This window comes from Sus scrofa, chromosome 1 (assembly GCF_000003025.6).
Source record: "Sus scrofa isolate TJ Tabasco breed Duroc chromosome 1, Sscrofa11.1, whole genome shotgun sequence".
NCBI lineage: Eukaryota > Metazoa > Chordata > Mammalia > Artiodactyla > Suidae > Sus > Sus scrofa.
This window is the reverse complement of record NC_010443.5, coordinates 190,972,783-190,998,035: the sequence shown is the minus strand read 5'-3', so window position 1 is coordinate 190,998,035 and position 25,253 is coordinate 190,972,783. Positions and strand designations below refer to the sequence as shown.

At 41.9% G+C, this 25,253-nt stretch overlaps 1 protein-coding gene across 5 annotated transcripts in view; it reads right to left on the bottom strand.

The window, feature by feature from the left end:
• The window catches only part of SYT16 (synaptotagmin 16), a 323,819-nt gene that overhangs the window by 61,680 nt on the left and 236,886 nt on the right, over positions 1 to 25,253 (bottom strand). For 4 of the 5 annotated variants that reach the window (XM_021062549.1, XM_021062535.1, XM_021062543.1 and 1 more), the window contains exons 3-5: positions 14,035 to 14,247; positions 7,502 to 7,758; positions 1,101 to 1,541 (exon numbers count right to left, since the gene is read on the bottom strand). In XM_021062549.1, the coding sequence (XP_020918208.1) occupies positions 1,101 to 1,541; positions 7,502 to 7,758; positions 14,035 to 14,247 (911 nt within the window). The remainder of the gene's footprint in view (positions 1 to 1,100; positions 1,542 to 7,501; positions 7,759 to 14,034; positions 14,248 to 25,253) is intronic. The other variant, XM_021062553.1, reaches the window with a different exon arrangement.

The window sequence follows — 25,253 nt, the reverse complement described above, 5'->3', positions numbered from 1 at the left end:
TCAAACCTGGGTATATGAATTTTGAGACATCTATTAAAAACTTAAGTGGATGGATCTTCCACCACCACATTCTGGACTTGCTGTCTCCTTTCCTGCTCCTCAGGCGAGTCAGGCGCATTTCTACCTGCTGATGTTGGCACACATCAACCCCTCTGTCTGCAACCCCCACCCGCTGCATCCAGTCTCGCTCCCTTAGTTCCTTAAGTTCTGTGTTTTATCACCACCTGAAAGATACTTTCTCTGACCTTCTAAACAAACAGAAGCCTCTGCCACTTTCTCCTCACTTACCTTGTTCATCTGGTCTCACCATCCTCCGCCAGATTATAAACTCTGGGAGGGCGTCACCTGTTTTATTCTTTCCTGCATTCCCTTGGCCTACACAGCACCTGACACAGAGTGAAGGAGCACAGAGGGGTGCTCTGTAGGCCAAGAAAACATTTTTGAATGGATGACGGATGGGCCCAATAACACAAGATAGCTCCATGATCTTTTATGTGATTTTTAAAAGGAGATGTTCACACTGGATGACATACGACCCACAGCAACAGTGGATTACCCATCTTGTAGATGTAAAAGCTGTGCTGTCTTACTTTGAAACTCCAGGGCACAGAGGATGGGGCATAGGGGAAGAGTCTGGTTGTAGGAATGAAACGTCTTAAAAGTGGCTGGAGTTCAGAGCTGTTCTGCAGCCTACTCTGGCACACTTCTTAAGGACCTCTCCTTGAAGGTCCCAACTCTGAGATTCATCATAATGTGTAGTGGGGGCAGTGTGGGGGGATGGGTGGTAGGACCACTGGTCAGCTAAAGAGAAGGCCAAGAAACCTTTCCCGGTTTTCCGGTACCCTCCTTCACATGACTGTTGTCATTTCCTAAAATGGACAGGGAACACATCGATCAGGCTTTAAAGACAAAAAAAAAAAAAAAAAAATTAACCCATTGTACCATGAAGTGCAAATCATGGCTTACAAGGATGAGGAGAGCCAAATGGAAAATTAAATTAAGGTGTTTGAATTCACAGGCTGAATGTAGTAAATCAAGGGCTGACAATTCCAGATCCTCAAACAGAGCACATCATTAGCAGCACCATTTAACATACTCACACTGATATTACTTCTTGGTTCCAGAACCAGAGTCACTTTCATTTCCCCTTCTTGGTGCAGGTGGCTCAGATAGAACAGCCCCTCCCCCATCATCCTCTCACGGGTCATCTTGCGGGCAGCGTACAGGCGGAAGCGGACAGCACAGGCAGCCACATCCCGGGGCTCCAGCTTGGCGAAGGTGACCTTCTCCTTGAAGATGGGGTTGGGCCCTCTCTGTATGCCTGTCCTGCCCCTCTGCTTCTTATTGGGCAGCAGCACGACATGAACTTGCCAGGAGTTAACGCCACTTCTGTCCTTATCCGGGAGGCCCTGTGCTCTTACAATGGTCACTGTGAGCTTCTGGCTGGCGGCTCTGTATTCAAAGATGACATCCAGGTCGCCACATTTTGAGATGGGCTCTGGGACCCCAGATGGCACCTGAAAACTGGTCCTGTCCTGTTCCTGTGGCAGATAGAGGGGAAGATCAGGAATGGAACAATGCCTTATACACTTTGGAAAGATGGTACCCCTCTGTGCTCCTTTAGAACCTCCTAGTTTTGGACTGCTAGCCTGTCTCCCTATACATCAGAAAGCTCTGTTTCCTGGTCTCTCTCTCCATGGGACTGTGAGTTCTTTGAGGGTACAGCGCCAGGCATATGGTCAGCCTTCATGAATGCCTTTGGGACAGATGAACAAAGCTTTTCTATTCTGCAAAGTGCTTTTTTATACACTGTCTCTCAAAAAAGCACAATTGACCACTATCATTGAAACCAACTGAGACACTAAGTCTAAAATTAGTCAATTATGCAACTGCCCAAAGGTAACATTTCCTTGAGTCCCCAGGAGAAATGGTTCAGCCTGGGCCTGTGCTCTCTGAGTCAGGACCTCCTGCAGGTAAGACTCCTAGTAGGGTCACTGACAGGTGATCCTTCAGTAGATTTCCAATTTACAGGGCAGTACAGTTTAGGTCAGAGCTTCTCAAACATTCAAGTGGATTGGAATCATCTGGGAACTCTGATTCAGTAGGACTGGGGTCAGGTCTGAGATTCTGCATTTCTCAGGCTATGAGGATGTCTCAGCTGGCCTCAGATCACTCCTGGGGTAGGTAGCAAGGGTTTAGGAGGGCATCCCCAGTAGCCATCTAGCAAAGAGCAACACTGGGTCTGGGAGACAGAACACCTGGGTTGAAATCATAACTCTACTATTAACCAGCCTTTTGGTTCTGGCCAAACACACCACCCCCTCTGTCCTCCAACTAGAAAAAAGGAGCATTAAGGTGCTTGATGATAGAGGATCACTGTGAGGTTTTAACAGATGTGGAAAAATATGTGGCTTAGACCAGCCTCTATGGATATTTATCCCCATCACTGGATTGATGCTGCCTATTTTGTTTTTCTTTCTTTTTTTTTTTTTTTCTTTTTAGGGGAGCACCTGTGGCATATGGAAGTTCCCAGGCTAGTGGCTGAATCAGAGCTGCAGCTGCCAGCCACAGCCACAGCCAAGCCAGATCAGAGCCACGTCTGTGACCTTAACTCTGTATCCTTAACCCACTGAGCAAGGCCAGGAATTGAACTCACACCCTCATGTATACTGGTCAGATTCGTTTCTGTTGCACCACACGAGAACTCTGATGTTGCCTGTTTTCAAACACAGCCCCTCATTAGGAAGTATCACTCCTAGACAGGAGTTCACCCCAGCCAGTCAGGTACGATGACCTTCCTGAGAAACCGGAGCTGAACTGCATTTACGATAATGAACTACCCTTTAGCAAACTATTACTAACGTCAGCATAATCTGACTTTTCCTCTGAAAGCATCCCTCTTACTCATAACTCAGCTTGGGTCTGATTCTGGTTGTAAATCAGCATCAGTTCTTCTTTATGTAATTCAGCACCAACTTTGCTCATTTAAGGAACTCTTTGTTTTTAGGAGTTTCCATCATGGAGCAGTGGAAACAAATCCGACTGGGAACCATGAGGTTGAGGGTTCAATCCCTGGCATCGCTCAGTGGGTTAAGGATCCAGTGTTGCCGTGAGCTATGGTGTGTAGGTCACAGATGCGACTTGGATCTGGTGTTGCTGTGGCTGTGGTGTAGGCCAGCAGCTGCAGCTCCGATTAGACCCCTAGCCTGGCAACTTCCACATGCCGCTCATGCAGCCCTAAAAAGCAAAAGGAAGGAAGGAAGGAAGGAAAGAAAGGAAGGAAGGAAGGAAAGAAAGGAAGGAAGGAAGAAAGAAAAGAAAAGAAAGAAACTCTTGCTTTTAAAGATATAATGATACATCTCAAAAGTGTATGTTCATCAATGAAACCTTCCCACAGAGGCTGGGTGAAAGTGCATTTCTCTGGAGGGAGATAAAGCCCAGGTCCACCTTTTACTACCTCTAGGACACTGGGTAAATTATTTAATCCTTCCTGCTTTCTTTTAATCCCAGTAAAATAGGGATGATTCCTACTTTAGAGGGCTGTTGTGAAAATTAAAGGACGTTATACATAGTACACATCTAATAATTGCCCTCTCTTTTCAGAGTCACATTAATCTACTAAGAAAATTCAGGCTTCTTGCAAAAAGGAGCTTCTTACATCCTTTCCTCTGAGCATGTATTTAAGCGTGAGTGTTTCTATTCAGAGGTACTTAGTTGCAAGTGATAAAAGTAGTTGCTATAGAGACTTCGAACACAACTGACTAGTGTGGATATAATATTAGAAGCAAGTCTCCAAGGAGTTAGGCCAACTCAAAAATCAAGTCAGAAAAAAAAGAAATCAAGTCAGAGTCTCCTGTTAAAACTCTCATCTATTTTAGCCTACCCTTGATCATCTCTATATTGCTTGCTGGACCATAAGTAATAATAGCTAAAATCCACTAAGCCCTCCCTTATGCCAGGGACCACACTAAAGCCTCTATGGATTGTAAGAGCTCATTCATGCACTTCAGACCTTTTCAGCCTCCCCTCTTATTCCATCTTCCCCTAGAGGCACACCCTATCTGAGCCCTAAGTGGCTTCAGCCTGGCACCACCCAACAAAGCCCTCCCTCTCTCCCACAAAAGGTAACACTTAACTTCCACCACAGGCTCCTCTGTGGATGTCAAGACTTGTCAAGGATGTTATAGAATTCTGTTTGGTACTATGTATATGAAGTCCAGAGTGTGTGGAGGGTTAATGCCCCATGCAATAAATTTTCCTCCCCTTGGGCAGATGTCCTGAGATTAGTTTATACAGCTTCTTAGTGTAGGGTTCCACAAGATCAAGCCATGAGTCACAATTAGTGGCTGCCACCTAGATGACACATTCTCACCCTGGCTCTTCCTTTCCTGCCTCACTCCCTTTGGTCCTTCACTCTTGTTCCCTGGGATTGGGTGTCCTAACAAAGTAGGTTCTCTTTTGGGGAAATCCAGCTAAGAAACATGATCTTTTAAAATATCCATATTAGCCTGGTGAGGTGGGTATTTCAATATCTTCGTTTTTAAGTGGGTGGAGGAAAATAAGGCTTAGGCTAAATAACTCACTCCTTGCCTCCAACATCATGGGATTAGCTGGAATTACCCAGGATTTGCCAGTGCTAATGCTGAAAGCCTTGATCCTTATGTGGAACCATGATGTCTACAACCTTTCCCCACAAACCTTTCATCTTAACTATTCATATGTATAGTAAATGTGTGAGAAGAAGATGGGGGATGGGAGTTTGAAACATCTATTACTTTGAATTTCACATCCTTTTAGGCCCCTGCTCTTGATATTAACTAACAGTCCCTAGTTTTATCATCAACATCAATGCTAATATAAAAATATCCTAGCTAATGAGCATCTCCCCACTAATCTATCAGGCTATCTGTTCACATAAATGCTTGCTCCCTCTGCAGGTGCACGTGTAAGTCCTGGGGAAGGCTCTGAAACAACTGTCCTAAGAATCCTGTAATAGATACAGCTCTAGGCAACAGCCAGGCTCTGGGTAGGGGGACAGTCCAAGCTCTGGTCCACAAAAACTGGGCTGCGTGGTCCCTTTCTGGGTTGATCTGAGACCAAGGTTTGTGCAGTCTGATATTTTCATAGCAATTAATTATTTCAACACACTTTACCTATCACCAGGCAACTAAAGGCGCTCCTCATGTGGGTACTGTTAATACGGCTAATCCATCTGACCTTCCTGCAAGGTAAAAATCTCTTCATTTTTATCCCCATTTGGCAGATTTTAATTAACTTCTCAAGGCCAATCAGTTAATCAGTGGAAAGCAGAGATGAAAAGTGGGACAGCTGTGTGCTCAAAATCACCAGCCATCTTCCTGTTGCCTTTCCTGCCAAGCCTTGGGTCTGCAGGAAAAAGTCGATGGCCTTTTCCAGCAGAGAAGAGCAGTGCTTGAAAAACCATCAGCCTAACAGGGAGTCATACCACATGACCGATTTCCTTCTGAGGCAAAATAAATGATTCCTTAAATTCTCGTATGCTGGGTTTTTCTTTAAGATGGGACGACCCACACTACATTGTCAAAACCCATGAAGATTTAAAGATTTTCTATCACACTGAAAGCCTTTCTGTTTCAGCATGATGTCATCTGTGTGGCCCAAAGTAAACAGACCCACGATATGTTCCTGATGCCAGATACACAGGGGAAGACAGGTTTCTTAATACAGCTAAGAGGCAAATAAATCAATTCTTAAAAGGCAAGCTAGGCTTGCAAAGCAGGCATTTTATAGGAACTGCCTCTGAGCTGCATTTGAGGTTCTCCTGTAGGAGCACCAAATTACAGTTTTTGTCTCAAAATAGATAGAAGGTTGAATGGAGCACAGAGATGTCTGGGTATTTTTGGAGTCTGAGAACACTCAGTGCCCTCAACACCAAGTGTTCTATTAAAGCTCCATGAGGCTGGCAAATGGGAAGTCACCTGGAGAAAGCAAGTCCAAGCCTAATGGCACAGTTACCAAGGGGACAGATTGTCAATAGGCAGGTAAATAGTCCCACTTTGTTTCTGTGGTGAGAGAGCCAAAGAGAATGGTCTTTTTCAATGTTAAATGTTAGTGTGGGGGACTCGATGTGACCTTTGGCAGTAGACTGGCAAGGAAGCAGATTTTTTTTTTTTTTTTTACAAAGTATATAAGATTGATAGCTTTGGTGGGGGGGGGTGGTCTCAATATGAAGACTTGCTATTAACCAGCCCCAAACCACGCATCTGAGTTGCCATTCCCGGTCCTCAGCAGTAACAACACACAGGCACACATATGCTGCGCCATCTTCTTATGCTCTCTCAACACAGCCCTGGGCCTTAGCAGTCAGGCTTTGAAACATAACTGTCTGTGATTTTTTTTTTTCTTCTCATTGATGAACATTTGGTGTATGACAGTCCAGGTCCTAATAAGAGGTTCACCCTGTTTATTTTCTCAGCCAGACTGATGCTAACAAAAGCCATTCACCCTTCTCCATGCCCCCAGATTAAAGTTTTATACAGTTACATCATTTATTTCATCAAAATTAACTTTCAAGTAGGTATTATACACCATCCTTTAACATCTCTTAATGTCACAGAATCATAATAAGAGGGGTCTAGCTAATAAAGAATAACCCTAAGTGCCTCCAAGATAAAACGATGCTGGTAAAACCCTGTCACAGTGCCTGACACATGATAATTGCTCAACAAATGGTAGTTTCTGTCACCATCACCTCCAGTCATACTTCTGGATGGTGAAGCATATTCTCGAGTAAGTTTCAAATGAAAAAGGAATTTAGAAGATGCATCTTTTATCAGAGATCTATCCAAAAAGCAAAGTTAATGTCCAGAAGATCATGAGAGACTAGTGCCATCTTCTAGACCCTCAAGTCAATTCAGAGCTAACAAATAATATCCACTGCAAGATCTTCATCATAATATCTTGCACAATTTCACTGGGAGGGCCACTGTATTTTAGTTTCATTTTCAACCAATCCTCATATTCAAAGAATCATGACTCGAGATTTGGTGTAAAGAAAAATAGACTCCATTTAATGCAAACCGTGAAGGAAATAACCTTCATGGTTATTGTCGCTCTAAAGAACTAAAAACTCCTTTATACCTATAAAAAAACTAAAACCTTCTTTATACCTATAAAAAAGAAGCCTAATTGTTGATGTATTCATTATGCCATCACTCTTCTTTTTATTCTTCCATTTGGATCAAAGTTTATATTTGATTCTTTTACTGGTACACATATGGGATGGGCCTTGGTCATTTGAACAAAAACTTATTGCCATTAAAGGCTCTTTAGGTCTTTGTTTTTCCAAGGCAATGCTTCCTTTTTGGAGAAAGTTTTTCTTGCAGGCTGGAGGAGGGGGTGAAGGGGAAGAGGAGCATAAAAGTGGTGGGGGGAGGAGGAAGAGGAGGATGGAGGGAAAAGGGAAAGGAGATCCCAGAGAGAAAAGAACACGCACGCAAAGAAAGCATAGAAAACAACTTGCCTCTGGACTCCACACGGAGGAGCTGTCAGTGGCATAGGAATCTTCAAATCCTCGGTTATTAAAAGCTGCCTCCATCTCCAAGCTGCCCTCAGTGGACTGCCGGCTGAGGCAGCGGACCACACAGGTCTCTTGGGGAGATGTGCCCTGTTGCCTGGTGTCCCCCAGCTCAGATGGGGACCATGAGTGGGCAGAGATGGGGCCATCTTCACCATATGACAGATGCTCAGAATAATTTGGTTGGCTGGCTCCATCCAAACCTAAATTTGCAAAAAGGCAACTTGTTCAAATGTATTATTATGTTACACCTTTTGATCTAGAGAAAATGAGCAGTAGCAACCACCTCCATCAAGTTCTCAAAAACAAAACTTGCCAAACAGCATCTCTAGAAATATAATTCCATCTACATGGTGGATAAACTTGGTCCATAAAGTCATTATGTAGGGTACAAGAGAGTTTAATACTTTTTAGTAATAGGGGTATAAAGGATGTGTATTTATGCTAGAGGGGTAAAATAAACACACTCCATCTGGTTGGAGCTAGTGACCACAAGACTTTGGGGATGGATCTGGAAAGCAAGAATAGTATTAGCTATGGAGATCATACATTGTCCTGGTTTTTATCATTCTTCCTTCTCTCTTCCACATTCACCATTATCAGCCTCTGCTCAAAAGGCTTTAGTGGTTCTCTCAAGTAAAAAGTTCTCTACTTGATCCATGGAAAGAACACTGGACTTGGACTCAGGTGATCTGGGTTTAAGTCCTAGCTCTGCATTAAAAACTTGAACAACATCCGAACTGTCTTCACCTTTGTTCTTTATCTACAACATGATGATCAAAAACCATCAGAGGAGTTCCCATCGTGGCACAGTGGAAATGAATCCAACTAGGAACCACGGGGTGGCGGGTTTGATCCCTGGCCTCACTCAGGGGGTTAAGGATCCTGCGTTGCCATGAGCTGTGGTGTAGGTTGCAGACGTGGCTCGGATCCCGTGTTGCTGTGGCTCTGGCATAGGCCGGCAGCTCCATATGCCACAGGGGCAGCCCTAAAAAGACAAAAGACAAAAAGACAGAAACAAACAAACAAAACAACCCATCAGAGGGTCATTGTGGACACAGGAAATAATATCTGCCTGGCAACCACTAGAGTTTCCATAAATGTTAGCCTTGCTTACCTGTCTGGCCTCATCCAACCCAGCGAAGCCACTTTGCTACTACCTCTCAACTCTTTGCCATTCTGGCCTCAAAGGCTCATGAGAATGCTGGGTATTTCTGTCTGTAGCAGTCCCCAAGCCCTCCCTCCTGTCCTTCCCTACCTGTCCATCCAAGGCCCAGACAGCTTCTGAATCTTCCCTGACCCCATCAGACTCAGTGTTTCCATCAGACCTTAGTGTCATTCTCTTCTCGCAGGACCATCTCATCCAGTTCATTATATTCCTCTTCCGTGGTGTCTAGGTTACTCTCAGATATTAAGGAAAAACTGACAGGGTCTTCCACAGCAATAGCTTGACTCCCACACCCAAAAAGTAGCCAAAGGGATGCCTCATCTCTTTGGCCTCCACTCATCTCCAGTCACCCCCATTCCAGCATGATAGAAAACTAGAGATATATATGGGATCAGGGAGGATGACTAAGTCTGTGTGGTAAATTCAGCTCTGATTTACACACTGTAGGATAGCAACTGTTCCCACCATTAGTCTCAAAATCTGAGCTAGAACCTAAGGTCCAGAAGGCATTAAGCCACATACATGTACAGAATAGTCTTTATCGACCAGTGGGTTTCACTAAATCTCAACTTTAAAGGCTAAGCAGATAGCAAATATCTGAAACAGCTAGTGCACAGCAACACAGAGTGGTGGTGACTGTGGTTCACCAGACAATATGTGACCCACCTACAACAAACACGCAAACTTAAATATATATTATCCCTGTATACAGACCATATAAAAACATGTCTGGGAAGACTTGGTTGTTAGAGCACAACTTCAGACTCCTGATCTGGGATTTTGCAAAACCACGGCAAGCCACTAAGAAGTTCCCCATCTGCCTTGTTATTCTCAATAATTAAATCACTTATACCTCTTGAAAACTCTCTCATAAGACACCTAAAATCTTTATATTCATATTTTCTGTTATTTGGCCAACACACTAAAAAAAAACAAAACAAAACAAAAAAAAAGACCACAGAAAATGACAGAACAATATGCAAACCCCTACAACATAAAGCAGAATTTCCTTCTCAGGCTCTAATTAGCCCATCCATTCCTTACATACATGAACACTAAAATGTCCTATTAAACAGTGGGTCATCCATCAATGTATGTAGCACCCAGCAGGATCTCAGTACAAAATCTAACTCTGCCAAGAAATTACCCCCATAAAATTGTCTCATGACTTCAACTCCTACGGTGATAATACTTAGATCAGTAATAAGGGAATTTTCAAAAGCTACATTAAAGCCTTGAAAAGCTATTCATAACTGAAAAACATAAGACTATATTAATGTAACAAACCATTTTCCTTGACAGACAAGCAAGGAGTGAATTAGAAAGGCAAATCTGTGGGTACAAGTCAAGCTGCCGGGAGGGGGACAGGGAAAAGTGATTCACTGTTACATAAAGCAGCCTTCCCTTGCTTTAAATGAAAGACGATCATGTCACCTTAACACATACGGAAAGGTAATTGCCTGTTGTCGAGAAGTGTATCCTGGCTTCTTAGAAATTATAGGGCATAATTATGTCACATTAACCATATTTGTTTTAGCAGAGATTTGCCAACGTTTTTAGTCCATAGCCCACTTTGATGGAGTAAACCTATTAGCCAATTAACCTTCTTTTCTACTCTCAAACCCTTCCCTCCACCACCCATTCAGAAATATTTCTGCTGACCATCTATGATGGTCAGTTTCATGTGTCGACGTGACTATAGGCCTCAATTATTCGATCAAATGCTGATCTAGGTGTTGCTGCGAAGGCTTTTTGCAGATGTAATTGAAGCCCTTCTGCAGCTGGCTTTCAGTAAAGGGATGATCCTAGGTTATCAGGCCATTGAAAGGCCTCACGAAGAGAAATGAGGCATCTGGAGGAGCAGAAATTCTACCTGTGGACTGCAGCTTCAGCTCATCCCTAGAGTTTCAGCCTCTCCTCCCCAAAACCCCATTCTGTGGATGTCAGCACTGTGTATCCAGGTGTCTACCCAGTTCTCACAATTGCATGAGCCAATTCTTTGCAATCAATCTCTTGAAAGATATATATTTCTCTGTAACCCCCTCGATATCTATAAAATCTTGATTGGTACACCATCTTAAACAGAAGTGAGCAAGGGCTTTGGGGATAACTGACCTGTTTTAAAAGACACCAGGAAGGTAATGACTAACTTTTAAGAAACATCCTGAGAACTAAGCATTTCACAAGCAAAAATAAGACTTTGCTCAAAGACAAACAAACAAAAAGCCCAATAAGTGGGCTGTTACTCTGCAGCCCACCTTTCATGCACAGCCTCTGATCCAGATCACTTAGCCCAAACCCTCTTTAGCATTATCAGAAATGCAGTTACCATTAATTCCCAATAACATGCAATTAGATACATGAGACAAGAGAGAATTTGCTTAGAATATGAAGATAGTAATGCATTTTTTAAGTAGAAGTATTGTCTAAAATTAAATTTGGTCTTAGGAGTTCCTATTGTGGCTCAGTGGAAACAAATCTGACTAGCATCCATGAGGACGTAGGTTCGATCTCTGGTCTCGCTCAGTAGGTTGAGGATCTGGCGTTGCTGTGAGCTGTGGTGTAGGTTGCACACACAGCTCAGATCCTACATTGCTGTGGTTGTGACCCCTAGCTTGGGAACCTTCATATGTCGTGGGTGTGGCCCTAAAAAGACAAAAAAAAATTTTTTTTGATCTCAGAAAATCTTGATTAAGGTAGAGTGAAAAATAGCTAAATAGATTTAGAATAGATACACACAAAAAATCCTCTCTGGGGTGCATGCTTAATCTTTTCATTACTCTTTTTTTTAATTAAAAAATTCTATCTATTTATTTTTCTTTTAGGGGTCAAATCAGAGGTGCAGCTGCCGGCCTACACCACAGCTCACAGCAATGCCGGATCCTTAACCCACTGAGTAAGGCCAGGGATGGAACCAGCAGCCTCATGGATACTAGTAGGATTCTTAACACACTGAACCATGACATGAACCCTAATTTTTTAACTTAAAAAAATTATTTATTCATTATTCTTTATTGCTGAAACAGGTTCATTAATTTAAAGATGAACAAAAAGAAATGACAGAGAAAAAAAATCATGCAATAAAAATCACATTAACATTTCCATGGCATTTGATGACTTAAAATTTAGCATGCAGTTAATCATTCCTATGAAAATCCTGCTGATTTTTTTAACATCCACAGGTAATTCATTCAATGTAGTAGACTTTTTTCTCCCCCTGGTAGAAAAAAATTTACCCTTTCTATCATCATCTGTCAAAAAATTCAGAACCACACCAGTTATCACAAAGATTGTTGCTAATTCCAGGAAGGGTAAGGGTTAGAGTGTTTGTCAGAGCTCTCAGAACACTGGCCACTAGTATAAATCAAAAACTAGACACTTGGGCTTCTGGGAAATGGGGCCATTAGCTTTAGAATTAAACGAGCTATTTGTAGGGGATCAGCAGCTATTAACTTTCATTAGCTAACATTTGCCCTCTCAGTGGAGAGAGAGGAATGCTGTGTTGCAACAGCAGAGAAAGAAAAGCAGGAGAGGGGGTGAGGAGACGACAGAGGACCATTAGCTGCTGTTGCTACGCTTTGGTTACATTGGACAGGTATCTCTCGGCTTATCTGGGGCTAAAAAGAAGAGCAATAAAATGCTATGTTGGCCCATGTCAATAAGTAAAATTGCATGGTGGTCAACAAATTATTATATCCCTACTGAAAATTTGGGTTCTTTTTGTTAATTCTCCTTCCCCCCCCCCATTGTTCTCTTTCTGCCCGCCTCATACACACCATCAGATCAGAAATTTCTTCTCGAGAGTTCTCACTGGGGCTCAGCAGAAAGGAACCCAACTAGTATCCATTAAAATGCAGGTTGGATTCCTGGCCTCACCGGTGTAGGTCACAGACATGGCTCGGATCCTGTGTTCCTGTGGCTGTGATGCAGACCGGCAGCTGCAGCTCTGATTCAGCCCCCAGCCTGGGAACCTCCACATGCCACATGTGCAACACTCCCCCCCCAAAAAAAAATTTCTTCTCTGTGACTGTCTTTCAATTCTATGCTCTCCTTTTTATCCTTCTCCTGCTTGGTGTTGAAAAACAAGGACGCTCAACTACATTCCCAAAGGAGAGAAGAAAAAGATTAGAGAACCCAGATTACACAGACCAGGTCACTGTGATGGATGGTATGACATTTTCTCTGGCTTTTTAACAAATATGCTTCAAAGACCCTTCCCTGTTCCAATGTCCTGTGCCTACTCAGGGTTTGGGGCAGAAAAGAGTCAGAGAGATACCTGAAAACACTAACATATATCATACTGTTCTTTTCCCAGGTTCTTCTGTGTGCATGGCAGGGAGGGAGAAGGACTCTTAATAACCCCACTTCCTCCCTTCCCTCCACCCACCATGGTCACTCTGCCTCCAGTGTCTTCCTCTCCTCTTGTTAAAGATCTCTCACGATGAAGATGGAGAACAGCACATGACCTGCTTTCCCCTAGGAATTCTCTTGTGGGCCGGGGTCCAGAAACTACAGGGAATAAGGGGGAGTGTGCAGGGCACGTGTTGTTTGGAAAAGGTGACCACATATTCTTTTTTTTTTCTTTTTAGGGCTGCACCTATGTCATATGGAGATTCCCAAGCTAGGGGGCGAAGCAGAGCTGCAGCCACCAGCCTATACCACAGCCATAGCAGCACAGGATCCAAGCTGCATCTGAGACCTACGCCACAGCTCACAGCAATGTTGGATCCTTAACCCACTGAGCGAGGCCAGGGATTGAACCCTCATCTTCATGGATCCTAGTCAGGTTCATTAACCACTGAGCCACGAAGGGAACTCAGACTATAATACATATTCTTATTTGGAAAAGAAAACATACCTACTGTTTTAGTAAAACAAACTATTAAAAGTAAGGCTTCAAAAACCTCCCAAGGTCATACATATACAGGGAAAATACCACTCTATGTTTCCAGATGGGAGGGAAGGCACAGAAGTGCAATGTCAGCTGACAGGTATGTAAAATTTTTGTCCTTTCAAAGGGGAACACAATTTTATAAAGCTTGATAAATACCATTCTAGTCATTAGTGTCTAAAATGTACAAAGCAGCAACCAGTAAGCAAGGAAGGGGTTCCACATATCAGCATCCGTTCCTTCTGCATGAGGCTTGTTGTAAGGTCTTAAGCAGCCCTTTTGTCCTGTCCCAGCCTCTGGGTCCTGCCCCATTTTTTCCCCCCTCTCTAGATTCTTAGACGAAAGTGTAGAGACTCAAAAACACTCTTACCATTAGCCACTCCTGGTCTAGAAAAAGGAAGGGTTTGATGCAAAGAATACCTTTGCAGGCAGGGACTTCCTTGCTGTCCTCTTTGTGGGTGGAGAGCCAGCGTCTGGCTTTTGGTTTCTGCTCCAATCCTGCCTGCCTTCCTTTCTCAGATGCTCCTGAGCGCAAACTCTGCGACCGGGACACAGAAATCTCAAATTGTTTGATCACCTCCTCATCAGTGTCAGAAGATGTGGATAGCTCCTCATCATCTCCAAACTTGTTAACTGGAAGCAAAAGAGAGCCATGAGTCTCCCACAGGGCCCATGAGAAAAGAGAGCCAGAAAATCCAGAGAAACAGAAGAACATGGCCAATCGGTCTGGATCAAAGCAGACCAGGGCTGGGCAGAAAGAAATTAAAGCACTTGTAAAACACAAATTTGAGTCCAAAGGAATGAAACTGGAAAAGAAAGCTCAGGAGGGTAATTAGAAATACACGGCAAGAGCCCAGAGAAACCATGGGGACACCCCTAACCAAGATAAGGAGCCCTTGTGCTGAGCTGGGCAGCCTGCTAATGTGTTGAATTGCTGACACGTGCTCGTGACTGGGAGTAGGACAGTAATCTGTGCGTGTGCATCATGGAAAGTTCTCATCAATGATGATGGAAAATGTGCTCCTCGCCTCATCTCAGTTATTAAAATACCCAGAGCCAGGCCCCATTTCAGAGAAGAGATATTAGCAGCTGAGCTCTTCCAAAAGCTTCCAAGTTTTGACCCAGTTGTACACACATGTATATTACAATGACACCACGTTGTTACATGTTTTAAAAATTAGTAAATAAATAACTAGTTTAGACTAGAAATGTCTTTCTCAGTGCAGAGCCAACCCAAAGTCCCTTTGACTTATTTGCACAGCTTTCCCCAGCCCAGCACCCTGGGCGGTCCTCTCAGCCTGCATGAACATTCTGCCCTTGCCTGTGCTGACCCTTCCTCCTGAAACCCTCCCTCCCTCCCTCGGGTGTTTACCTGGCTGGCTTCTCTCACCATTCAGGTCTCAGCCTGAACACTTCCCTGATCATCCAACCTTAAGCAATTCTGTTCATAGCACTTACCATTTTTTTTTTTTTGTCTTTTGTCTTTTTAGGGCTATACCCAAGGCATATGGAGGTTCCCAGGCTAGGGGTCTGACTGGAGCTGTAGCTGCCGCTCTACACCACAGCCACAGCAACGTAGGATCCAAGCCGAGTTTACGACCTACACTACAGCTCATGGCAACGCTGGATCCTCAGCCCACTGAGCAAGGCCAGGGATCAAACCTGTCCTCATGGATGCTAGCTGGGTTCATTAACCACTGAGCCATGACAGGAACTGCCAGCACTTGCCATCTTTATTTCTTTCTCCTCTTCTACAGCTTCCATGAAAATAAAGACATCACCTGTTTTGTTAACTAATGGCTCTATACTACGTAAAACAATGCCTGCTGCATAGGAAGTACTTAATAAACACTTGTTAAATGTTGAAGAAATTGAAGAAAATACCCAATATTTTCTCTCAAGCCTGAGTACTCCCCCTCCCCAACACACACCCTCATACCTGGGCACCTGGAACCTTGGGCCTGGAATTCTCTTCACCAGCACCCCACCCCAGACTAGTCAAGAATCAAGCTCACCATTCAGGTCTCAGCATAGACATCGTTTCTTCTAGAGAGTCCTGCCTTAAATCAAGTTCAGGGCTTTAGGGCTCCTTCCATGTGCTATAAAATCATTCTCCGTCCTGCCCTGTCTGTGCTCCCTCCAGCACTGTGGCAGAATTACCCATCTAACTGCCAACCTTTCCACCAAACCTGTACACACTCTGAGGTAAGGGACACTGCAGATTGCCCACCTTTGCATCTCTCTAGGCACTCTCTCCATTAAAGGCACATGGCCATACTTTGTAAATACTTGGTGAATGTGAATTGGAAACAATAAAAATGGGGAATTATTATTTTTTAAAGATTTCCCTCTTCTATCCAAAAGTTGCAAAGTGATTCCAGGCAAGAATATGGTTGTTGATTCACAGGTGGGTCCTGAAGATCCCTTCTGACTCAGAGGCTACGAAGAAATTTAAAAGCCATTTTTTTTTGTCTTTTTGTCTTTTGAGGGCCGTTCCTGTGGCATATGGAGATTCCCAGGCTAGGGGTCCAATCAGAGCTATAGCTGCTGGCCTATGCCACAGCTACAGCAATGTAAAATCTGAGCCGCATATGCAACCTACACCACAGCTCACAGCAACACCAGATTCTTAACCCACTGAGCAAGATCAGGGATTGAACCCGCAACCACATGGTTCCTGGTTGGATTGGTTTTTGCTGCGCCACAATGGGAACTCCAAAAGCCATATTTTAAGCAAGAGAAAATACTTTAAATGTTAGCCTGGTCCACATACTCATTCTCTGGCGTAAGAGCTGATTTTCCTAAGGTTTTTTGGAAGACTAGGAATTTTAGCAAATACTTATTGAATGCTTTTTACGTGCCAGGAACTGTCCTAAATTGCCTTACGCATATCTCATTTGATCCACACAAAACCCCTATTATTGTTCTCATTTTCCAAGTAAGAAAATTGAGGCAGCGAGAAGCCTACCACTGGCTGAAGACCTTACTGCCAGGAAAGGGTAGAATCAAGGCAGCCTGTCTTTAGACCATGTTTCTAATGACTCTGCTGGAGATGACAGAGAGGTGGTGAGAAAGAACTCTTACTCTGAGTGCTCACACTAGCTAGCTGAGTCTACGCAGCCAAGTCCCTTAACATCTCTGACACTGCTTCTCCATTTGTGAATCATTTCTAAAGTCTAGATATTTCCCAGATTTTTTCCAGATCTAAATTCTCCGACTCTAAACTTTCTACCTGAGAGGCATCAACACTCAACCTGTTTCTCTCTTTTATGGAGCAGCTGATCCAAGAACATAAGAGCATATTGTTTTCAGCTCACTCAAGTTTATTTATTTTTTTTAAAGTTTCATTGAAGTATTGTTGATTTACAATGTTGTGATAATTTCTGCTGTACAACGAAGTGATTCAGTTATACATGCACACACATACATTCTCTTTCAGATTCTTTTCCCACATAGATGACCACAGAATATTGGGTAGTGTTCCCTGTACTGTACAGCAGGTCTCTATTGGCCAGTCATTCCATACCTATGCATATGTGTGCATATGCCAATCCCAAGCCCCTAGTCCATCCCTCCCCCGTCCCCTTTGATTATCATAAGTTTGTTTTCATAGTCTTTGAGTCTGTTTCTGTACTGCAAATAAATTCATTTGTATCCCTTTCTTAGATTCCAGATATAAATGCTATCATATGTTTGTCTTTCACTGTTTGACTAACTTCATTTAGTATGATCATTTCTAGGTTGCCTCAAATGTCACTAATTTGTTCTTTTTTATGGCTGAGTAATATTTTAAGTCTTTTAAAAAATCATATACATATATTTTTTTCTGGCCATGCCCATGACATGTGGAAATTTCCAGACTAGGGATCAAACCCATGCCACAGCAGTGACCCAAGCCACAGAAATGACAATTCCAGGTCCTTAATCACCAGACTACTGGGAACTCCACCCAAGTCTGTTATTGGTTGTGACTAGCACCATGGTGGGACCTGAAAAGCTAAGTGTTGGAGGAGGTTCCATCAGTGTCCCAATAGAACACCATTACAATGGACAGCCTCCTCATGTTTCCATGTGTTGGACATAGCACTCTGGTGTGGGACGGACCAATAGCACTAAAATTAAACTCTCTCCATCTTTAGAGTGTAGGACCAGCTAAGCACCTGGGACGTAGTCAGGGCGATTATGCAAGGGAGAAGTGGCTGGATTAGACATCCATAGGCACTTTTTCCAACTCTGAGATTCTATTCCATTTGTATTACTAGGCCAATTTTTAAAAATTTAAATAGTCAAAAGTTATCAATTTAAAATTGTGTGTTAGTTTATAGGTATTCCCTTATGTAGAAAATCAAGAATTAGAATTCATTAATTTACCAGTATGTGGCCCTTGATTTTTTCTTTCCAAGGAGTCACCAGTCATCCATGGATTCTTCTCACTTGCTATAATAATCATAGCAATAATTATAATGTTCCTATTTACTAAACATAGACTACATGTCAGGCACCTTCTGTGGACATTGCATATATGATCCCATTTAATCATCACAGGAACACCATGAAGTAGGGATTATTATTATTATTCCTATTTTATTTTAATGATTTTTATTTTTCCATTATAGTTGGTTTACAGCGCTCTGTCAATTTGCTACTGTATAGCAAAGTGACCCAGTCACACACACATGTATATTCTTTTTCTCACATCATCCTCCATCATCTTCCATCATAAGTGACTAGATATAGCTCCCAGTGCTATATAGCAGGGTCTCATTGCTTATCCATTCCAAAGGCAATAGTTTGCATCTATTAACCCAAGATTCTGGTTTCTCTGCATGTCGTATAAATCTTTCACCTATTCTCCCCATTTTAGAGATAGGAAACAGAGGCACAGGGAGGTTAAATAACTTGCCCTAGGCAACAAAATTAACAAAGTAACAAAGCTGGGACCTGTGTTCTCAGTCACTGTGCATACCACCAGACATCACTGCATCAGGACAGTAGGGCTACATCTAGCTTACTTTTCAAAGTGAGGTGGGAGGGGGCTCTGTGCTTCTACCCTGAAATCTGCCAGAAGGTTGCTTCCTTTGTGAGAAGATCAGTGTGAAGAAGAGTCAGTCATGTGGGAGGAACACACTCAGGCTGCAGTATAAGTGGCCCCTTGTTCTTTGTGGAACTATAGATGCAACTGTATATGCTGTTCTAACCTCAATCCCCAAGGATCTCAGGGAATTCTCTGTCTAAAAAGTAACGCTTCCACCCTTTCCCCCCAAAACCATTGAGCAACATTAGAAGTCAAGAGTAGTGCTATTACAATAATAAGTAACCCCATAAACAGCATTTATCACATGCCAGGCACTGTTCTAGACCTTTACATATGTTCACTTATTTCCTCCTCATAATAACCCAAAGAAATGGGTACTTTATCATCTCCATTCTGTGGATGGGGAAAACCAGGCACTCCGAGGTTAGTAATTTGCCACAATCATAGCAGTTAATAAAGAGTGGAACCAAGATTCAAGCCCAGGTGGTCTTGCTCCCAAGTCAATACTACTAATGACCACATTATGCTCCCTCTACCATCAGCTGCTTCAAGGAAAAAAATCCGGGTCAAAATCTATATATCCGGAGTTCCTGTCATGGGTCAGTGGAAATGAATCTGACTAGTGTCCATGAGGTCTTGGATCCCTGGCCTTGCTCAGTGGGTTAAGGATCAGTGTTGCCATGAACTGTGGTGTAGGTTATAAATGTGGCTCGGATCTGGCGTGGCTGTGGCTGTGGCATAGGCCAGCTACAGCTCTGATTCAACCCCTAGCCTGGCAGCCTCCATATGCCTATAAAGACAAAAACAAAACAAAAAACTATACATCTGTGTTTGATCACTAGGAAGAAAAATCGCATAGGCTGGGCTAGAGAAGATTTTCATGAGCATCTATCTAGACCCTCATTTTCACATAAAGAATCCAAAGCCCAAAGAAGCCAGGTGATTTGCCCATGTTTATCCAAGCCAGAGGTCTCCAGGTCTCCAGGCCAGTGGTTTTGCCACATTTTTTTTCAAGTTTTCTCACCAATCGGTTATTTTCTCAGATTCAGATTTTGACTCTTATCCTTTTGAAAGATGCCAGGTGCTACTTGCCTTGTAATGAGTCTGTGTCAACAACTAAATAGCTGATCTGGATCTCATTCAACTTAAATCTTTGAAAATCACAAAGTCTCATCTAAGTCATGGCACTTATTTTAGACTTAAGATAATACTTTCTGAAACACCATATAAATAACTATGTTCAGTCCCCTTTCCAGCTAAGTACATGGAAAATAGCACAGTGGGACCTTGTATTAAAATCTTCACATTTTAGCTTGCTAAAACAACAGAGAAAAAGCTGCACAGATGCCATGGATATAGATGATCTTGAAACTGAGATTGTTTATTTCACTCAATCACAGAATGCAGATAGATCTTAGGTACCACCTCAGTATCTACCACCAAGAAGTCAGACTCTTCTACAATCTTTCTGATGCATGGCCGCCCAGCTCCATCCCTTGTTCACACACTACTGAGGCGCTACCGTGGGCCTCCTGCACAGGTGTGTGTGTGGGGGGGGCTCATGAATTTGATAGAGAAAGAACGAGCTATCTATAGATCCATCAATATCAAGTCTCTACTGCAGTGCAGTTAGAATAGCCCTCCCTCTGATTTTTAGCGAAAATTTTTCTAGTAAGGAGGGGCAGAGAAAATGTCATATTCATCTTCTACAATTAAAAGACAGGAAGGTGGGTGCTTCCCCAGTGCTAAAGAAACTGCCTGTCAGGTATAGCCATCAGTCAAGGCTAAGGTGGTTAAGAGCACAGAATCTGGAATCAAGCTGTCTCACAGTTTGAATCTGGGATTTTCCATTTGCTGGTCTGAGATCTAAGCAAGTTTCTTAGTCTCTCTGAACTTTGGTATTCTTATTTAGATATTCCTTACTTCTTAAAATTGATAAGAGGGGGGTTTCCTTGTGGCACAGCAGGTTAAGGATCTGATATTGTCACCAAAGTGGCTCAGGTCCCTATGGTGCAGGTTTGATCCCTGGCCTGAGAACTTCTACATACTACGGGCACAGCCTGCCCCCCCCAAAAAAATTGGTGAGAGGACTAAATGCGATAAACTATGTAAAGGCTCTTCATATGCCTGACCTATGATATGCTAAAAAATGTTAATGATCATTAGTATTATCCTCATCATGGCAGTGCCCTATGCGGAAACCCTTCCAGTCTGCATCTAAACCCTTTACATGCAAAGGGAAGAATGCTTATTCTTGCAGGGTCTAACATGAAAACTCATCATCAGAGGTATTGCAGGGGGAGGGAAAAAGAAACGAGAGCTGGAATAGGAGAAAATTAAGCTGATAATGTGGGTTGTATCACCTTTCTTCCCTCACCATGCTTTTTTTCCAAGCCTAGAGGTGGAGCAGTCTGTAAGAGCTGGCAAGGCTGTCTGGATGTGGGCAGTGCTCAACACCTGCTCATTTTGTTGTTTCTTTTAAGGCAACAAAACCACCAATTGGTGATACAAACAGAGGATTTCTTAAGCCTGTCTGCTGCTATTTTACAGAGGGAGAAAGACTTTATAAATCATCAGTGCAGATCCAACCTTATTAATTCCTTCCCACCCACCCAGGAGCAATTAGGTGGAGGGAATTACTGCTCATATCTTATAGCTAGGGCGTGGAGACAGGTGGGGGTGGGCTGTGCTCAATGGTGCAGTACCTGGATGCCGCTTTTAGCTACAATTGCAAGAATCTCTAATATACCAGACTTTTCAAATACTCACAGCAAATGTCTGTCTAGGTGGCTGGATAAGGATAGAAATAAGAACAAGAAACTGGTTAAAGTGAAAAGTGGAAGGGAGGTCAAAGGTGACAACTTCCCCTTTCAGATCCTAAAAAAAATGGCCACATTTTTAGATGCACAATCCAGCCATTCTTGAACTCAGGCAGGGTAGGAAAAGATTTTTATAAATCATAAGCCTTGATTTTTTTTGAGACTATTCTCTTTGGAAGTCTGGATTTCCACAAAGGAGCTTCAATGGCCACCCATGGTAAAAGCGAAGACGTGGGTGGCTGCATGGAAAAGTTTGGGCTATATACCCTGTACAATCAGAGATGATTTATTCCAGTTTATACTCTTATAAGATTCTGCTCGTAAAGAAAATAATGAGTCCTGACTTTTTCTTAAAGTTTGAAAAACATTAATATAACCTAACTCCTTCATTCTACAGAATAGAAACTAAGGCTGAGAATGCTTAAAGCACGTACCTGTAGTCATGTAGCTAGTTATTGGCAGAGGAAGGATTACAATCTGGTTCTTCTGTGCACACTTGTTTTGTCACCCTACAGCTTGTATGAGATGTTTTGACAACTGCATTTTATATATGAACCAAGAGTCATCACTTATAATAGTTAAATGTGAATTAGTCAAACAGAAAATCTTGTACTAAAATTAGTAACATAATGATAACTATATTAGAGAGTTCTTGTGTGGTGAATCAGGTTAAGCATCCAGCATTGTCATCGTAGCAGTTTGGGTCACTTCTGCAGTGCAAGTTCAATCCCTGGCCCTGGGAACTTCTATATGCCACAGACAAGACCAAAAAAATAAAAAAATAAAAATAAAAATAAAAAATAAAAACACTATACTAGTGTTATGACATTAAGATTTCCACTTATGAAAACAGGAGAGTGAGTGATTTGAACTAACCCACTAATAATAATTATAAATTCATGAAACAATTGAAACCAACTATTTGAAGGCATAGAGGGTAAGCAGGATCATGCAAAAACTGGAAGGGATTTAATTTTTTAAAAAAGGAAATTACTGGGTGAGATACATGGTTATACTACTTTTTTGTTAAAAGTATTCCTAAGTCTATAAGGCAAGGGCATCAAGGACTCAGGCAGAAATCACAAGCCTTATTGACTTGAGGTGTCAAGAGGGAAGAAACCAGGGCAACCAGAGCAGCTGGAAATGAAGAAGGAAATCCCAGACAGGAGGGGACCACAAAGAAGGTCCAAAGTCTGCATTGAACTTGGTTCAAACACATGACTGAAACCTAAACTATGAATGTGTGGGGGAGAATCCAAAAACCCACAAAAAGTGCCAGCTAGAGGGCTAAAAATTTGATTAGACATTTAAACTGCAGCCTGCCTCAGCAGGTACTGAGTTAGGAGTTTGAATCTGGCCAAGTTAGAGGGGCTTGGTAGACACCCCCAGCTGTCCATTAAAACTCTAGAAGGGTCAGTATTTGAAATAAGATGAAGAGTAAAACTAAAATAAGTCCAACATAACAAAACATAAAACCAATATATTCAAAGGAATTGATTAGTAATTTCACTATGAGCTAAAACAAAAAGCAATACTCTTTACAGGAAGACAAAAGAGTTCACTTTTACAACATTTCCTCCAGAATGTCCAATGCACAACCAAAAGTTACTAGACATACAAAGAAAGAAGAAAAATGTGAATCATCAAGGGAAAAAAAAGCATCCAACTGAAACTAGCCCCAAGATGACTCAGAAATTGGCTGCAGATGACAAAATCTTTATTCTATTATAAATATGTTCAAAGAAAGGAAAAAGTTACCACAAGGAATATAAATAAGGATAATTTCAGGCAGAGAAATGAAAATAATATTAAGAAAACTAAAAAAAAACCAAGTAAGCTTAGAATTAAACGGAAAATCTTTGAAGTAAAAAAATTAAAGACTTTTTTTTAGCATATTGGAAATGGCAATGAAATTTGAAAGAGCTCAATAAAAAGTAATCAATCTGAAGAACATAAAAAATTCGGAAGGAAAATAAACAAAACCTCAGTGAACAAAGATAACATATCAAATTGTCTGAAGTATGTGTAAATGGAATCCAAGAAGGAAAAAAACACAACAAAAAATGTGAAAGAAAATTATCTGAAAAATAATGTCTAAGAATCTCCCAAATTTGGTGGAAACAAAACAAAACAAAAACAAACCCGGCAATCAATATACAAACATTTCAGTAACCTAGTTCAAAAGTTCTATAGCTAGGAGTTCCTCTGTGGTGCAGTGGGTTAAGAATCTGACTCAGCAGTTGGGGTTACTGCAGAGGCACAGGTTTGATAACTGGCAGTGGATTAAAAGATTCAGTGTTGCTGCAGTAGTGGCTCTGATTCAATCCCTGGCACAGGAACTTCCATATGCTACATGTGTGGCCATTAAAAATTTTTAAAGTTCTGCAGCTAGACACATCATAGTCAATAAGCTGAAAATCAAAGATGAAGCAAAAATGTGAAAGTAAGAACAGAAAGAAAAATGCATTGCACATAGGATAATAATAATACAAGGAAAATTGCCTTTTCTTAGAGACACTGATAGTTAGGAAACAATGCAATGACAAATGCTCAAAGGGAAAAAAAATGTCGACACTTAATTCCATATCCAGATAAATTAGCCTACAAAAAGGAATGTAAAATAAACACATTTTTTATAGAAATGAAAAGAAAATTAATCACATCTGCATTTCAAGAAACATTAAAAGAAGTTCTCCAAATGAAAGGACTGGAACAAACTGAATCTCTGGTTAAAGGGAAGGAAAGAAAAGCAGTAATAGCAATGGTAAATATGTAGGCAGATACAAAAAATATTTGATGTTTCTTTTTTTCACATTTTTTCTGAAAGATAACTGAAGAAAGTACATATTATTGGGGGGTTGATAGAGTGTAGAAAAGTAAAATATGAGATAACAATAACACAAAGGAGAAGGGAAGTAAGTGATTTATACTGTTGCAAAGTGGTGTACTGCTGTGTTATAATGTAAAGAGTAAATGTGAAGTGGTACAATACTAGCTCAAGGTGGACTGCAATAAACTAAGGATGGATATGTAATTCCTAGAACAACTATGAAAAAAAGAAAATACAAATAGGTGGAGCTAAAAGTTTAATAGAGGAATTAAAATTGAATACTAAAAAAATAAGATTATTAACACAAAAAGTAAGTAGTAAGAGCAACAGAAGATGAAAATCAGAGGCAATAAACAGAAAAAAATAGTAACATGACATACTTAAACACAATAATGTCCATACATTAAATGTAAATGAAATAAACATCCCATTTGAAAGTTTTTGGAGTTCCCAGCATGGCTCAGCAGTAACGAAGCTGCGTAGTATTCATGAGGATGCAGTTTGAACCCTGGGCTCGCTCGGTGGATTAAGGATCCAGAGGTGCCATAAGCTGGGGTGTAGGTCGCAGACATGGCTTGGATCCCATGTTGCTGTGGCTGTGGCATAGACCAGCAGCTACAGCTTCAATTAGACCCCTAGCCTGGGAATTTCCATATGCTGTAGGTGTGGCCCTAAACACACACACACAAAATAGACCAAAAAAAGGAAAAAAAAAAAGGAAAGTAAAGATTGTCAAATTGAATAAAAAAGCAAGACCCAATTATATGATGGCCATAAGAGACACACTTTAAATATAAACACACTGAGAAGTTAAAAGTAGAGGGATTGGAGTTTCCGTTGTGGCGCAGTGGTTAACGAATCCAACCAGGAACCATGAGGTTGTGGGTTTGATCCCTGCCCTTGCCCAGTGGCTTAAGGATCCGGTGCTGCCCTGAGCTCTGGTGTAGGTCGCAGA